This window comes from Aethalodelphis obliquidens, unplaced genomic scaffold, assembly GCF_003676395.1.
Source record: "Aethalodelphis obliquidens isolate GAN/ISIS:26980383/991018 unplaced genomic scaffold, ASM367639v1 scaffold69, whole genome shotgun sequence".
NCBI lineage: Eukaryota > Metazoa > Chordata > Mammalia > Artiodactyla > Delphinidae > Aethalodelphis > Aethalodelphis obliquidens.
The window spans coordinates 6,260,529-6,277,191 of NW_020838013.1; the positions used below are offsets into that span (position 1 = coordinate 6,260,529).

The window sequence follows — 16,663 nt, forward strand, 5'->3', positions numbered from 1 at the left end:
GGGTGAGACAGAGGATGGGCGCACGGGAGCCCCGAACGCGCTCCTCCAGGTCTCAAGCTCGCGCGGGGCAATTAGCACACCCGCCACCGGGGGGCGCCATTGCGCTTCGGACCAGCTCCCGCCCCACTCGGGCCGCCGCCGCCCCGCAGCCAGGGCTCAGGCACCCCCTCCTCTCTGCCCTCCTACGAGTTCTGGAACATTCTTCTCCGGAGCTTACATTTCCCCAGGCGGGACACCATAACGACGATAAGGACCCACTGTGTGTCAGAGCCTCTTCGTAGGTCATCACCGTCATTCTTTCTTTTTTTTTTTTTTTTTTTGCTGTACGCGGGCCTCTCACTGTCGTGGCCTCTCCCGTTGCGGAGCACAGGCTCCGGACGCGCAGGCTCAGCAGCCATGGCTCACGGGCCCAGCCGCTCCGCGGCACGTGGGATCCTCCCGGACCGGGGCACGAACCCGTGTCCCCTGCATCGGCAGGCGGACTCTCAACCACTGTGCCACCAGGGAAGCCCATCACTGTCATTCTTAAAAGCAGCCTTGGAGATGGACTTTATCAGCATAACTCACAGAGGCTCTGGAAGGGTACGCGGCTTCTAAGAGGCAAATGTCACAGCCTGTTCCCCGGGTAGACACCTCTGTTACACCCCGACTCAGCCCCTGCCTACGCATCCCCCACCAGGGACTGATCAGGGACCCTGGGTCCACCGCCCCTGTCGGCTCGGAGCCCTCAGATCACATATGGGAGAAAATGTGGGCCAAGTGACAGGTTACCCAGTTCTGATGGGAGGAGTGGGGTTACGGAGCCCCGCCTTCCAGGTCCCCCAGGGGAGCACCCATGTCCCGGAGCTTTGCCCCTACAGGCGGCTTGAGTCTGGGCCCAGCTACCCGCCGAGGTCTCCGACTCCTCATGGGGGGCTGGTGTTGGGGTCCAGGCTTCAACATCAGTCACTCCACCTGGGGCCCAGGGGCTGTGGGCAGAACAGCTGACAAAGAGGTGACCCCCTCCAGCCCTCGTGTTTGGGGAAGCCCAGGCTGGCTGGTGTCCGCCCCGCTGTGGGCGTGGCACCGTCACCACCCGTTCTCAGTCTCCCCTGAAGTAAATTGAGGTCGGAGGTGCTGATGAGTCTGTGCCCAAGTGTGTGTTAAAATTGCCCCTGGGTAGATACATTGAGAATGCAGTCCGGCAGCCTCTGGAAACGTTTGTAACGTGCATGCCCTTTCATGCAATTCCACGTGTGTCTGTCCATCTGTCGTGGGTTGAATGATGGCCCCAAGAAGATATGTTTAAGTGCGAACCCCAGAACTTGTGAATGTGACCTTAGTTGGAAAAAGTGTCATTGCAGGTATAAGAATCTTGAGGTGAGAACACCCTGGATTACCCACATGGCCCTAAATGCAATGACAAGTGTTATACTGTGACACAGAAGAGGAGACACACAGAGGAGAAGATGAGGCAGAGGCTGGAGGGATGCGACCACAAGCCCAGGGACACCTGAAGCCCCCAGAAGCTGGAAGAAGCAAGAAGGATCCTCCCCCAGAGCTCAGGAGGAAGGGGGGCCCTGCCGGCACCTTGATCTCAGACCTCTGGCCTCCAGAACCGGGAGAGGACAAATCTGTATTGTTTTAATCTCCCGGCTTGTGGTCATTTGTTACGGCAGCTCTAGGACATGAACAGCACCCTGGAAAAGGCTTGCTGATGAGCACGGAGAGACATGTTCAAGGATGTTTCTAGAGCACTGCTGGTAATAGGAAAGCATCTCAGCATCCGTGTGCCTCCACAGCCCACGGTGCTGAGAGCGGTCCACGCGTAGGACGGAATCCTGTGTAGGACGAAGCAGGCTAGTTTAGTTGTCATGGTCAGGAAGGTCTGCAGTAAAGTGACAGGGCGCAGTCACTCCAGGCAGAGCTTAAGGGTGAGTGGTCAGGTTGGAGGAGCCGTCAGGAGGCCAGAGAGGCTGGTAGAGGGATGGAGTGGGATGGAGAGAGGGGGGAGGTGAGGGCAGGGAGAGGAGAGCAGTGCTGCAGGGGATTACAGGGCTTGGGACCGCGGTGGTACCAACAACGGATGTAGCAATGCACACAGCCCTGGATGGGTGGGAGAGTGAGCCAGGGTGGGGGGACTGGGGAGGAAGATAGACTTCTTCTTTGCCCATAGAATTTGCTTTTTCACAAGAATAACTCATGCATCTTTATTAGTGTAGTTAAATACACACCTTTTTAAAAGGAATCTCATGTGGAATCCAGGGACCCAAGTCTGATCCCCCATTTTACAGATGGGAAGGTGGAGGCCCAGAAAGGACCAAGCTCTGCTGCTGGTGTCATAGCTGCGGCCAGTGAGGACTCCTCTCCAGGCTCCCCACTCCCCCAGTTGTCCATCAGCCCCCCACCCACCTGGCCTGGAGGGGGTGCGTGTTTGATGGACAGCACTCCTGCAATGATGTCCCCCGCATTCTCTTCTGCACCCCAAGGCAGATGGAGCTTCCCAGGGACCTGCAGGACCCCAGGGCTCTGAATCGCGCCCCCCCCCCCGTGACTCACCCTCCAAGTTATACTTCTTCCTTTGGCCAAAAGGACCCCTCCTCACCTAGGTTTTCCCTCCATCACCCACGAACAAGTGCCTCCAGGACGCAAGATGCTGGGTGAGACCCGGATCCTGCCTCCCCAGGAGCTCCTGGTCCATAGCCTGTGGTTCTGTGAGTGATGCAGGCTGACATCATATCAGTGAGTCTGTGGGTGTCCTGGGGCTGTGGGTACAGCGGGAAATGAACATTAAAACCTGCCTCATGGGGCTTAGGTACTAAGAAAATGGGCTGAGTCCAGGTTAACTTCTCTCATCTGGACTTCATTCTCAGCAACATATGTGGAGATATTTATTAGTTTGCTAAGTATGCCGTAATAAAATGATCCCAGCGATCCCCCTCCTGGGCATATAACTGGAGAAAACTCTAATTTGAAAAGATCCATGCACCCCAATGTTCACAGCAGCGCTACTCACAATAGCCAGGACATGGACGCAATCTAAGTGTCCATCGACAGATGAGTGGATAAAGATGTGATATATATATAATGATGGAATATTTTATATTTGGCCATAAAAAAATGAAACCATGCCATTTGCAGCAACATGGGTGGACCTAGAGATTTTCATACTAAGCAAAGTAAGTCAGAAAGAAAAAGCCAAATACCATATGATATCACTTATATCTGGAATCTAAAATATGATACAAATGAACTTTACAAACCAGAAATAGTCTCACGGACATAGAAAACAAACTTATGATTACCAGAGGGGAAAGGGAGGATTAATTAGGAGTTCAGGATTAACATACACAGACTATTATATATAAAACAGGTGAACAACAAGGACCTACTGTGTAGCACAGGGAACTATACTCAACGTCTTGTAATAACCTATAATGGAAAAGAATCTAAAAATGAACAGATAGCTATATACGTATGTATAACTGAATCACTTTGCTGTACGCCTGGAACTAGCACAACATTGTAAATCAACTATGTTTCAATAAAAATTTTAAAAGCCCCAGTTGGGAGGCTTAAACAACAGAAACCAGTTGTCTCGGTTCTGGAGGCTTCAGGTCCGAGGTTTGGTTCCTCCTGAGGGCTCTCTCCGTGGCTGGCAGGCGGCGTCTCCCATTTCCGCGTGTGGCATTTTCTCTGTGTGCACAAACGTCCTTCATGTCTCTTCCTCTTCTTTTAAGGACACCAGTCATGTTGGATGAAGGACCCACCCTAATGACCTCATTTTAACTGGATTCACCTCTTGAAAGACGCTATGCCCAAATACAGTCACATTCTGAGATATACTGGGGGTTAGGGTGTCAACATCTGATTTGGGGGAATGCAATTCAGTCCGTAACACACACAGATATATGTACAGGATATACATATCCTACAGTTATGTGCTCCCTGCACTTCCTTTCAGAGGTGTCCCTGCACACATAAGCCTCTGGGAAGGATGGCAGTTGGTGACATTTGCCTTAAACTCTAGATGGGAGGAAGAGAAAGCAAACAAGAAACTTAAAGTTATTAAGGAAGTTAAGAGGGGGGATGGAAGGAAGGAGGGAAGGAAGTTTGGATGGATGGATGGACAGATGGAAGGAAGGAAGGAAGGAAGAGGAAAGATTGAGTTCTGCCTTAGTCTAGCAGGGCTGCCCTATAACAGAATTTCACAGACCAGGTGGCTCTAGAATGAGGGAGAAATAGACATTCTCAGAGGAAGGAAAACTAAGAGAATTTGTTGACAGCAGCCCTGCCAATGAAGAATGGCTGAAGGAAGAGAAAGAAATTAGAAGAAGGCTTGGAACTTCAGAGAGGAAAGCGCGTCGGACTGGTCACACCAGGGCTAAATACAGGAGATTAACTTTATCATGCGTTTTTTAAGATCCTGTTTGGTGAATCAAAAACAGTAACATCTGACGTGGGACTCAACGTTTGCAGAGGGAAGACTTAAGACGATGTTACTTGGAAAGTGGGTGGGGGAGCAAAAGATGGAAGTCAAAGGAAGGTTCCTCCCCTCCACTCAGAGTGTTAAGGGTCTGGTATCAGTAGGCAGTGAGGACCTGTGTGTGTGTGTTGGGACACCCAGAGCACAGCCGCTAAGAAAACTCTCTGTCCCCCAGTCCCCCTCCCTCCCCTCTCTCTCTCCCCTCCCCCACCTCTCCCTCCCCTTCTCGGTTTCTCTCCACCTTTCTCTGTCTTTGTCTCTCCCCCCACTTGCAAAAGATACACCTCCCCTCCCCATTCCCGGAGTTGAGCCTCCTTTCTGGTGCCTTGATAGTGGGGGAGGGCAGTCTGATAGCGCAGGTAGGTTGTCCCGTCCTCTGTATCTGTAACGAACTGGGTGAGCGGTTTCTGCATCCTGGGTGGCCCTGTACTCACCCACCCCTTAGACCTCCCTGTCTTTTGGATCCTTTCTAGGTGGCATGTCCTGATCCAGAAGAGGGAAGCTCACCCAATCTAGCCCTAAATGGTGAATGTAGGCATTTAGAGGGAATTCTTCTCCCCCTGGGTTTTCCCCTAGGGAACCAACCCCCCTCCATCCCAGAGCTTTTCGGGGCTGACTCTTCCAGGTGCTGGAGGAAGTGACATGGAGCTGACCAGTCAGAGCATCCTGGCCCCGGCTGTGGAGACCTGGTGCGGGATGAAGATGGGACATGATAAGGGTCCGCCAGACCTGATTCTGGGACTCCTGCTGGAGCTGTTGGTAGGAGAGAATTGTGTGTCACCCCTGCCGAGGCTGCAGGAGGACAGAAGAGAACCTGAAGCTGCTGGGGACCGTCTTGTCATCACGAACAGGAAAGTGCCTGGAAACTGAGACAGAGACGTACAGAGACGCGCCTGGAAACAGAGACAGAGACTCACAGAGACGCTGAGCTGTGTCTGGGCCCACACTTAGCGTGCCACAGCCCTTGAGGGGGTGTAAGGATTCTCACTTTACAGACAGGAACCAACCCAAAGAAAGAATGGGATTCTCCCAAGGCTTCCCTGCCCCTGGGGTCTTTCGAATTCTGCTTCTGGGCTCTGACCACTGGACAGACTTGTCCAAATGAGCCATTTTCTGCCCCTGGTCCTGTCTCCTTATTTGACCCCCATGTCAATGGTGTGGAGCGAAAGCAAGGGCTGCCAGATAAAAAACAGGACACCAGTCATATGTGAATTTCAGATGAACAATGAATAATTTTTTAGTATGTCTCAAATATTGCACGGGACATCCTTATACTAAAAAAACCAAAGCGTTGCTTATCTGAGATTCAAATGTATCTGGGCACGCTGAATTTTATTTGCTACATTTGACAAACTATCTAAGGCAGGAAGGGAAAGACAGCAAGAGGGCAAGGCTACCTTCCTAGGAGGTAGGACAGGTGGGTGGATGCTAAGAGACCGACTCAAAAAAATATTCTTCCCTATCTCCTGCCAGCGTGCCCACATCAGCCATAGACACAGTCATCATGACTCTTTGGCCACCAGGTCAAGTGACAATGGGACCTGGAGGGAAAACCTATCAACCATCAACACTCCAGTGCGAATTAGTTCACAATGTTGTGCATTTACTCATTGCCAGCTATGCTGTAGGGAGGAGGTTCCAGGGAGGGAGGCTTTTCATTTTCCCTGTTTCCCTGTGGTCCTCAACCTGGGCTGCAGGGGAGAACCACAGGGGAGCTTTAAAAAATCCCTCTGTCCATGAGAACAGTCTGGTGGTTGCCAAGGGGGAGGGGCTTGGGGGAGGGGTGGGGTGGGAGTTTGGGGTTAGCAGATGTAAGCTATTATATACAGGATGGATAAACAACAAGGTCCTACTGTATAGCACAGGGAACTATGTTCAGTATCCTACGGTAAACCATAACGGAAAAGAATATTTTAAAAATTCCACTTTGCTGTACAGCAGAAATTAACACAACATGGTAAATCAACTATACTTCAATTAAAAAAAAAAAAACCCCTATGTCCAGGCCACACTCATTCCAATAAAACGAAGATCCCCGGGGGGGGGGGGGGGGGGTCTAGTTATACCCCAGGGGATTCCAATAGGCATCCCGTCAACTGAAAAATGCACTACCTTAAAGTTGAGAATTATGTTTTATTCCGCGGCCTTTCTGAGGACTTGAGACTCTCAGATAGCTTTGAGGGACTGCTCCCAACACCCCCCCCCAAAAAAAACCCCAAAAAACAAAAAACAGGTAGTCACATCAAAGCCTTAGACATCAAAATATTACTGTTACTTAAAGAAAAACCAGACATCTCAAGTTAATGAATTTAGTGCGCCATTTCTCTGTACGGGGAGATGGAAGAGTCTGGGCTGATTGAAATCATTCCTTTGATACGCACCTTAGCTATCTAGGGCCAGCATCCCGCTTTCCTCTATCCTGAATCCCCTTAGGGTGCACAGTCCAGCGGAGGTGGCTGCAGTGTCTGAGGGCTTGATGGCCACAACATCCTTTGTTTACTGATATGGCAGACGACATTTTTCATGCACAGCCAAATCTGAGAACCAGTGGAAATGATGGTTCAGGGTGGAGAATTCTAGTCCTTGTGAGGGCTGATGTCGCTGGCAGCCCACCACGTAACGGGATCTTGCAGACAAAATTTTATCGGATTTCCCCAACAGTTCTGCAAGGCAGACATTGTTCATCTCACCGTCCGCACCAGGGTGCAGACTCAGAGAGGCTACAGGACTGACTCAAGGTCACGCAGCAGACTAACGGCCTGAGGATTCCGTTGGCCTGACCCCATAGCCCTTCCGCCAGGCTGCCTCTGGGCTGTGCAACTTTGGATGAGTGCCTTGCCCTCTCTGGTCCTGCACTTCCTCATCTGTAAAACAGGGCTAGAGGATGCTGTGTCAGCAAGCATCATGCAGTTCTGCCTGCCCAGGACGGCTGGGGCGTTAAACAGTGAGGGGGCCTCTTGATGTGCAAAAGGCAGGGGTCAATTCTGAGCGCCTTGGGCGTGTCATCTGTGTGAAAGGTGGTTTAGAGGGTGGGGCCCCCTTGCTGGTGGGGTGGGAGGTGCCCGGTGAAATGGTTTTCATAGACTTTAACAATGATCTCAATCATCGTAAGGGCCCCACCTAAGCACCCAGTAATCCCCTGCTGAGCGAGTGAAGAAGACACTTGCCCACTCCAGGCAGTGTGCTGCAGCTCCAGTCTCATCCCACCCTCGGCCCATTTTACAGATGAGGAAATTGAGGCTCAGCTAAGAACGGACAGCCAGCGTCTGTCCCCCAGCAGTCTGTGGCCCAGCCTTCAAACTTACCCATGCTGCATCTGTGACCCGGACAGCTTGAAGAGCAAACATTGCCCAGCCTTCAAACTTACCCATGCTGCATCTGTGACCCGGACAGCTTGAAGAGCAAACGTGTGTGGTTTTTATGTTGTCAGAGAACAGGTTGTTTTTGCTTGGCAGGACGGGGCTTTATTTTTTCTTTTGAAATAATTATAGATTCACCATAAGCTGCAAAGTCGGTACAAAGAGGTCCCGTGTCCCCATTGCCCAGCTTCCCCCAACGGTTGCATCTTAAGTAACCTTGGTGCTACGTCAAAAGCAGGGAATTGAGGTCAGTCAAAGGTGAGCGTCCTTCTGGCATTTTATCACACGTGTAGATTTGAGGCCACACCATCAGGGAGACAGGGAGATGCAGAGCTGTCCCAGCACCACCTTCACGTTCACACCACCCCTAACCCCTGGCAGCCCGTCAGTCTTGACCTTTAACGCACCTTTCAGCTGCCGAATCCATGTATCTGTACTTGCATTTAGGGGGTAGGTCCTGAATTAGCCGCCCCATGGAGACCGTCCCCCACCCCCCTTCTTCCTTGCTAACAGACCCCCCCCACCCCGTTTGATCAGAATGGCAGTGTGCCCCACCTAACACCTGCTTTCCCAGCCTGCCCTGCAGCTGGGGGTGGCCCTGGGATGTAAGTGGAGTCTGCTGGAAATTTCTAAGACAGCTTTGGCTTTGCAGATGAGAGGCCAAGGCAGCCATGAGTCCTTGTCCCAGGCTGGAGAACAGACAAAAGTTTCAGCTGAAGGCACACCGCCATGCTGAGACCACAAAGCCACATGACAGAGACACCATGAGGGTCACAGAAAACAGCCTGGGTTATTGCTGGGCCGTGAATAGACATCACCACCTGCTTTGTTACTGGACAAAAGAAACCCTGTATGTGTAGGCCAGTGGTTCCCAATCAAGGGGTGATTTTGTCCCCCAAGGACACGCAGCAACCTTTGGACATTTCTGGTTGTCACGATGGGGGGTAGGGGAGGTTACTGATGTGTTTTGTTTTGTTTTGTTTTGTTTTTTTGCGGTACGCGGGCCTCTCCCGTTGCGGAGCACAGGCTCCGGACGCGCAGGCCCAGCGGCCATGGCTCACGGGCCCAGCTGCTCTGCGGCATGTGGGATCTTCCCGGACCGGGGCACGAACCCGCGTCCCCTGCATCGGCAGGCGGACTCTCAACCACTGCTCCACCAGGGAAGCCCCTGATGTGTTTTTGAGTAGAGGATGGGGATACTGCTCATCACCCTAGAACATTCAGGAACACGTGCCCCCAAATATCAGAGTCCCAGACACAGCAAACACACAGCAAGTACCTCCTCGCCTCCCCGGCTTCCGCCCAAATATCCCAGTTCCACAAATATTCCGAACAATGTTTGATACAAAGTCTGCTTTAATGTAGAAAAAAACCCTCGTGTACATACATAAATACCATTTGGGGGTATAAATAAAGTAAGAAAATAAAGAGATGTACATATCAAACAAAATAAATTACTCATAAATATCACAGTGGAAACCAAGTGCTGGGGAAAGGACCTGATCTCCACGTGGCTTTTACAAGTTACTGGAGAGAGCGGGGGGCTTTCAGATCTTCCTTTTTCTGGCTTTGAGATGAAATGTTTGGGTTTACCTAAGGTGGGAGGCCGCCAAGTCCCAATTCACAGAATGACCCCACACCAGGGACCACGGGCTGGAAAAAGGGAAGCGGCTGCCAGAAGACAGCGTTTTGCCCTTTTCAGGCCAACATCCCAGCGCGTAAGGAGGGAGTCAGCCCCCAAAGTGAGGTGAGAGCGAGGAGTGGCGGGGGGCAGTGGGGTTCCATCTCTAGGGGGCCTCAAGTGAAATCCACACAACCAGAGATCCCATTCCCTGGAAACCCCAGCGGCTGTGACAGGGACGGGCGGACTGGCACCTCAGGGGGTAGGGAAGGAGGTGGGTAGACTGCCTTATCTGCCCTGGGCAGGTTGCAAAGGGGTCCCGTGGAGATTACCCATCCCAGAACCAGCCATAGCAGGGAGTTCTCAAGATTTACACCCAGGCTGGAGGGGGCCTCTGCGCTCTCCCTGCTCTTGAAGCCTGGTGGGCAGGGCCTGCATCCAGTTACTTCTCAGCCGGAGGGGCTTGAGGAGGGCCAGTGGGCCTCCTTGGAGTTGGGATCTGGAACAATTTTCACATGCAGTAGAGTCAAATTTACCTGAGGTTTCACCAAGGTGATCACCTGTACATGAGTTAAAAATGACTGCTTTTCCTCTGGCTGCCCCTGCTAGAAAGGATGGGAGAGAACTGCAGAGAATGCCAGCTTGGCATAAGAACGCTGCCGAAGGTAGTGAGCTCCCCACCAGAGGAGGTATTCAAGCAGAACCAGGGCAGCACAGTGACTTGTTCAGCAGGGTTGGGGGGCTGGGGTAGGTAGCGGCTGGACGGGTAGGATGGAAGGCTTACAATTTTATGATCATACAAGTCTATCCACTAGAAACTGGCACAGCCAATGTAAAACTTTTGTCTATGTACAAGTTCTAAATGTTTCTTCCTAAAGCTAAATAGAACCTGGACTCAGGATCCTACTTGTAGAAAACCCAGTCCGCCAGCACCACAGGCCTGGGTCCTGGTCTCCAGGAGCTGGGGGTGGGAAGAGGACAGAGCCTCTAGTTACTTATAGAAGCTGGGACTCTTCACCACTCCCAGTTTGGTGGCGAGCCCAAATGGGTCCATGCTATCTGTTTTCAGGGGCAAAGCAAACAAATCGGGCTTCAAGTGGTCCTGGATTTCATCGGGCTCTGTGGGGATGGTGGACAGCATGGGAAGGAAGTGAGACAGCGGCAGGAAACCCCTGCCTTTGAACAGCTGCCTCTGCCTGGCGCTGCTCAGGGACACCGGGAGGTGGTGTTTCTTGGACCAGTACACGTTGTAGCCGTCCGGACGGATTTCCTCCTCAAAGGCACAGTCCTCAGCCGAGTACTGACTCTGCAGAGCAAAGAGGCAGCTTGTGAGCGTCAGTGGGTGCCCACCAGGTGCGACACCGGCAGAAGCAGTAGAGAGACCAGAGCCAGGTGAGCGTGTGTGCTACATACCGCCACTTGGGTCCACACCATGAGCCGCGCGTGCGCGCGCGTGTGTGTGTGTGTGTGTGTACAGAGTTAAAGGTTATATAAAGGTTATAAACTATGAAGGTGTATAAAGCACATATTTATATATATATATGCTTATATGTATTTAGTATAATGTATATATACTTATATAAAGTATAGAGCATGTGTTATATTAATATACTCATTAACCATATTACTTTTATTAATATATAAATATAATTATATAATATTAAGCGCATGTTAATATAACACTAAACATATATACTAAACATATACTTTATATATAAATATATAGGTACTTATGTATATTCAGTATAATGTTATATAACATATACGAAGTAGAAACCTTTTTGTTATATTAATATACTCATTAAACATACATCACATTGTATTAATAGGTAAACTTTTTTTTGTTTGTTTTTGTTTTTTTTGCTGTACGCGGGCCTCTCACTGTTGTGGCCTCTCCCGTTGTGGAGCACAGGCTCCGGACGCGCAGGCTCAGTGGCCATGACTCACGGGGCCAGCCGCTCTGCGGCATGTGGGATCCTCCCGGACCAGGGCATGAACCCACGTCCCCTGCATCGGCAGGCGGACTCTCAACCACTGCGCCACCAGGGAAGCCCAATAGGTAAATATTTAATAAATTATATCATATTAAATACATGTTAAATATAACATTAAACCTATATACTAAACATATATTATACATATATATGTACCTTATATACCTTTATACTTTGTAACCTTCAACTCTCCACACACACTTCATGTGTTTTATGTATATTCTCAATATCTATATATACCTTACATAGATCCTTTATATTTTTCACTAACTCATGTCACTGTTTAAACTTAGTCTTGTTCTGAGCAACACCCATAAAATCACAGCCACGATAGGCACACATGCTTCCCTTCCCCTTACGTTGACTATATAATTATTGCCATGAAAAAGTCCCTTGTATTCCACTGGCACGTTGGGAGACATTGCTAAGCTAGGTTATCCTTTTTGGATCAGTCTTTTAATTAAGAATCAGGAGTAATCCAATCCGGGGCCCAGATGAAAGAACCTATTCCCCATTTAGGCCCAAATGACTGCGGTTCTGAGCCTTTTTGTCTGGTGCCCTGGTAAGAGAAACCTCAGCCCCTCTGGCTCCTTTATTCAGTAGCTGGGGCCCTCCAGGCAGCCTGCCAGGATCGGGGAGATAAAGGCAGCCCCCTCCCCCCAGGCCAGGAAGAAGCCGCCACCCCGTGGGTGGCCAGAAGGACCGGAAAGCAGTCTCTGGTTCCAGAACAGAGAATGAGCAAGTCGTCTCCCAAACTGGAGAAGCTCATTACGTCCAGGGGACACAGAGGACAGCCAAAGGCGGGGAGCCAGGAGGGCTGGGCCATAAACTACGCTGGGAGGCACCCAGTCTCATTTCTGCCCAAGCCTACAAAGGTCGCTGAACTGCAGGTGGGTGAGCGCTGTGCTTAGATAAGGCCCTGATAAGGCCTGCATCTCATGAAGCAACCCGTGCAGGGATAAGGCCACCAGACTGCCGGAGAAATGCAAATTGGGAAACAAGGGAATTAAAACCAAATGGAGCGGGTACTTCACTCTGCTGGTTCTTTGGGAGAAATTAGCATCTCATTTGCCATAGAGAAAATGAAATGATTTCGAGTTTCTAGAAGAATGTGGAATTTGTTTAAAAAAAAAAATCCTCAAGTTTTGCTAAATCATGACCACGGGATGCAGAGGCAGAACAGGCTTTTATCTGGAGACCCTCACCCCCCAGTTTGGACTAGAATGGTGGGTTAGACCCATCGGCCCCTGCCGGCGCTCCCTCCACTGGCGTCCTCACCCCACCCCCATAAGTAAACGTCACAAAAGTGGCAACTGCGGGTTTGGAGTGGCTTTGGGTATCAGCTTTCTTTGCCTCCATTCTTGTCCTTTCACGCAGGACTGCCATAAAGCCTGCAACAGGCAGGTTCATTTATCTATGGATAAACAATAAAAGGGCACCAGAACCACAAAATTTGGGGACACAAAGATTTGCGCTGCGGAAAGGCGGGCATCTGCACCCATCTTTTCTGGATGGTGGGGCATCCCTTGAGGAGCGGTCCCCTCCCTACCCCCTGGCCCCTGCCCCTCCATCCCAGCCCCCGACCCAGCGGGGCTGCATTGAGGCCCCGCGCCAGGCCGGGACCTCACACAGCCTCCTCTGCGAGCCCGGGGGCGCGGGCTCCCTTTGAACTCTCCGCCTTTGTTCCGGCGACCAGAGACACGGCATCTGCTCACTTCCTGCCCTGAGACCTCTATGGTTACCTGGGCCTTCCCAGCCTGCCCCCCGCCACCCAAAAAAGCCTTTGCAGTTCAGGTGAGCCCGACAAGAGGATGAGCACGGCCACTGCAATATTACCCTAACGCGGCTGCAAAAATCAGTTTTTCTAGTGGATAAAAATTCAATGTAAAAAAACTCTTCAATCCCAAGTGCGATTTTTCTTCTGACTTATTTGAAGGTTGACTTAAAAAAAAAAAAAAACCCAAGTTGTGGATATACCCTTCTTTCTTTCCTCCCCACCCCCTTCTTTTAAAATACCGCAGGGAGAGGGGGAGGGGGGCCGAGCACCACACAGGCACAGGCAGAATCGGAAAAGGCCCGAGGGGGGCTTTCCCCGTTTAACGTCAAAGAGCCGAGAAATGGGTTTCCTTAGTCCGACTGGACCCGCTTTTGGTTCAAGTGGAAATGCAAAGGCGGGTCTCAAGCATTCTCCGGCCATAAACTTCCATATTCAGAAAGTCGGACATTAGCTTAGTCCGGCCCTTGCAGCCTTCCCCTCCGAGCTCCATGGGGACCCCGGCGGAGGACGCAAGGAAACCCTGTCTCTGATCCAGCGCGCCCCCCTCGCCCGCAGGCCCGCGCCCCAGCGCGTCCTGCCGGGTGGAGACACCTACCAGCCCTTGCATTTTGCCGTCGGCGCCCATGCAGAGGTACAGGACGCTGCGCTCGCCCTTGATGGCCACGGTACTCAGAGCGACTGCCCTGATCTCCATCAAACCTGGGCGGGAAGACAGCAGAAAACTGCAGCCGGAGCCCGCGGGGCCCACAACACGTGGAAATGGTTGGTGGGTGCGCGGGCCCGTGCCCCCCCATCCCCCAGTTCCTCTCGATGTCTGGGGGCCCGGGGAGGGAGTAGAATGCCGAGGTGCCAAGACCTGGGGTTCCCGGGAGTGGTGGTGGGGTCCGCAGGAGCCGAAGGGGGGAAGGGGAGGGTAACGCGTGGGTGCAGTAGGTCCAGGCACCCATTCCCCCCTCCGCCAGCTCCTCCCGCTGTCGGGGGGTCCGGGGAGGGAGTGGAACGCCGGAGTGCCAAGACCTGGAGTTCCCGGGAGTGGGGAGCTCGCGGGAGCCGAAGGAGGTAAAGGGAAGAAGGGGGGATGTGACGGGTGGGGGACCCGGCGGGCACTCACTGTGCGCGCTCTGAACCGGCGCGCAGTCCACGGCGCCGTCTGAGTGGATGCGCAGGAAGCAGCTGGAGAGGCCCTGGGGACCCGCGGTGTACAGGTGCCGCAGGCGGACGGACTCGCCCCAGCCGTAGTGCACGTGCGGCCCGGCATCCGAGAAGGCTAGGGGGCGCCCGGCTGCAGCCAGCCAGAGGCCGGCCAGGACCAGGGCGCGGGCCACGGCGCACCGGCTCGGAGCGCTCCGCATGGCACCTCCCTCGGGCTCGGGGCTCTGGGCGCAGAGCGGGCGGTGAGGGTGCGGGAGGCTGGGCGGCAGCCGGGAGGGCCTGCGGAGCGGAGCGTGCGGAGGCGGGGTGGCCGCTGCCCTCGAGACAGGAGGCAGCCGTGTGCACCGGGCACCTGGGCGTTCGGCTCTCCAGCTCCGACGGCGCGGCGGCTCGAGGCCTGCGACCTTATATAGAGCGTCTCACCCGCGACACCGAGCATTTCTTATCGGGATTGCATCAGCCCTCCGCCCCCCACACACACCCACTCACACCCCGCCCCCGACTCAGCCTCTCCCTGGGCCCCGCCCGGGTGACCCCGCCCAGGCCGCCCAGATCTGGAGGAGGAGGAGGCCCGGCTTCGCCGGAGACTTGGGGGGAGCTCCTACCCGCGGCGCGGGGGCGAGGCCTGCGGCCAGGTCGCTCTCGGCTGGGCGACGTTGGTTCTGCAAAGAAATCAAGGAGACAACGGAGCCCAGCCCCCAGGCCACGGGCTCCCCGGGGAATGCGCCGGTCGCGGGGCGCTAGCAGGGGCGCGGAGCAGGAATCCCGGGATCAAAGATCGGGGGGGCGGGGGGGATGGCGCTGAGCTTTCCGTCCTTTACTCCCGGTCGGAAAAGACTCGCCTCGGCTTTGGGGTCCTCTCCCCGAAAAGTCCACATCCATTCCCTCCCGCCACGGTCCCAACCCTCAGAGCTCCAGAGCCGAAGCCGTCCACTAGAATTTTGCCTGCAGCTCAGACCCTCTCACGTTCTCCGGCTTTCTGTTCTCGCGATCCCTGCCCGCACCGACCACCCCCGCCCCCCGCTTTTACCCCAGCAAATTGTCCCCCGACTGGGGACCGGGCGCGACCTCCACTCTCGGAGGAACAATGGGGTCGCGCGGGCGAGCGCTAGATGGCGCCTCAGCCCCGGATTCGGCCCGGCTTGGCTCTGCGCCCCGTCGCCGTCCCGCCTCCTCCCGGCTCGGCCCGCTGCAGTCCCCGGAGATGGAGCCTGGAAGGGCCGTCGTGGTGAAGGCGCCTTTCGGGGGCAGGGTGGGCTCGCAAGCTGCGGATTGGGAAACTGACTTTCCAGGGTGCACGGCGCAGGGAGGCTCCTTTGTTTCTGAGGGGCCTTTTGCCGTAGGTCCGGTCCTTGGGTCCCTGAGCGCTTCTGCAGTGCCAGGGTGTGCTGTTTGCGGGGGGGGGGGGGGGGCGGGCACCAGCTGGGGAAATTGGGGCCACTCAATGCAATGGCTCCCGCAAACTGGATGGCTGTTCTGATGAGGCTGGGAAAAAGGAGACCGCGTCCAGAGAATGCCCGGCGGGAAAAAGAGGGGTCCTCCTAGGGGGCTTTTGGCTCGACACTGATTCTTTCTCATTGTTCCTCCAACCCCTCCGCCCCCAACTCTGGGTGAGGGGCCCCAGGAGGCTGGTTTTGGGGAAAAGCCACACTGGCTGAGCTCAGGGGCGACGGGAGGGCAAACAGGGGAGACAAGGGAGAAAGCAATGCCAGGCCTAATGAATTTCAATGAGCAAAGGCCATGTTCATACCCCAGTCGGTGACTGGCGTTAATGACGGAGCGTGCAGAAAATGTCACCAGGAAAGTCTTTACAAAAAGACATCATCTCGAAAGCTTTATAGGCCGGGGACCCCCACGCTGAGTGTCTTGGTTCAGAAAGCCTCGGGCTTCTGTTAAATCTAATTACTTCCCCCCTGTGGCTTTAAATCGACAGCGGCCCCTATTAAACTTAATTACCCTCCCCTGCAGCTTTCGTTTTAAAGATCCTGGATAAATGCGGGGCATTGAGGAGGGTGACAGAGGCTGCACTGGGGGCCGTGCCCCAAATTGGGCTGGGGGAGGACGGGGCGGCCTCTGGCTCCACCCGCGCCGCTCGGCTGCCCCTCCTAAGGCCATGGTGGGAAAAGAGAGGCCACCGTGAGCCAGGAGCTCAGGAAGCTGGGAAAAAGGCAGCTTCCGACGCCCAGGCCCTGTTCTCAGCGTGTGATGGGTGCTCTCCCCCCACGGTATTCTGCCCTCCCCCACTGAACAGAGAGGGGGCCCCAGAAAAGTGTCACAGTGACCCCAGGCTGCACA

General features: G+C 53.7%; 1 protein-coding gene across 1 annotated transcript; it reads right to left on the reverse strand.

Moving 5' to 3' along the window:
- Positions 1–10,262: 10,262 nt before the first annotated feature.
- FGF19 (fibroblast growth factor 19) lies at positions 10,263–14,568 on the reverse strand. The gene is made up of 3 exons (XM_027089888.1): positions 14,328–14,568; positions 13,812–13,915; positions 10,263–10,751 (listed from the first exon to the last, which is right to left on the reverse strand). The coding sequence occupies exons 1-3, from the start codon at positions 14,566–14,568 to the stop codon at positions 10,437–10,439; spliced, it is 660 nt and encodes a 219-aa protein (XP_026945689.1). The 3' UTR covers positions 10,263–10,436.
- Between the last annotated feature and the right edge of the window lie 2,095 nt (positions 14,569–16,663).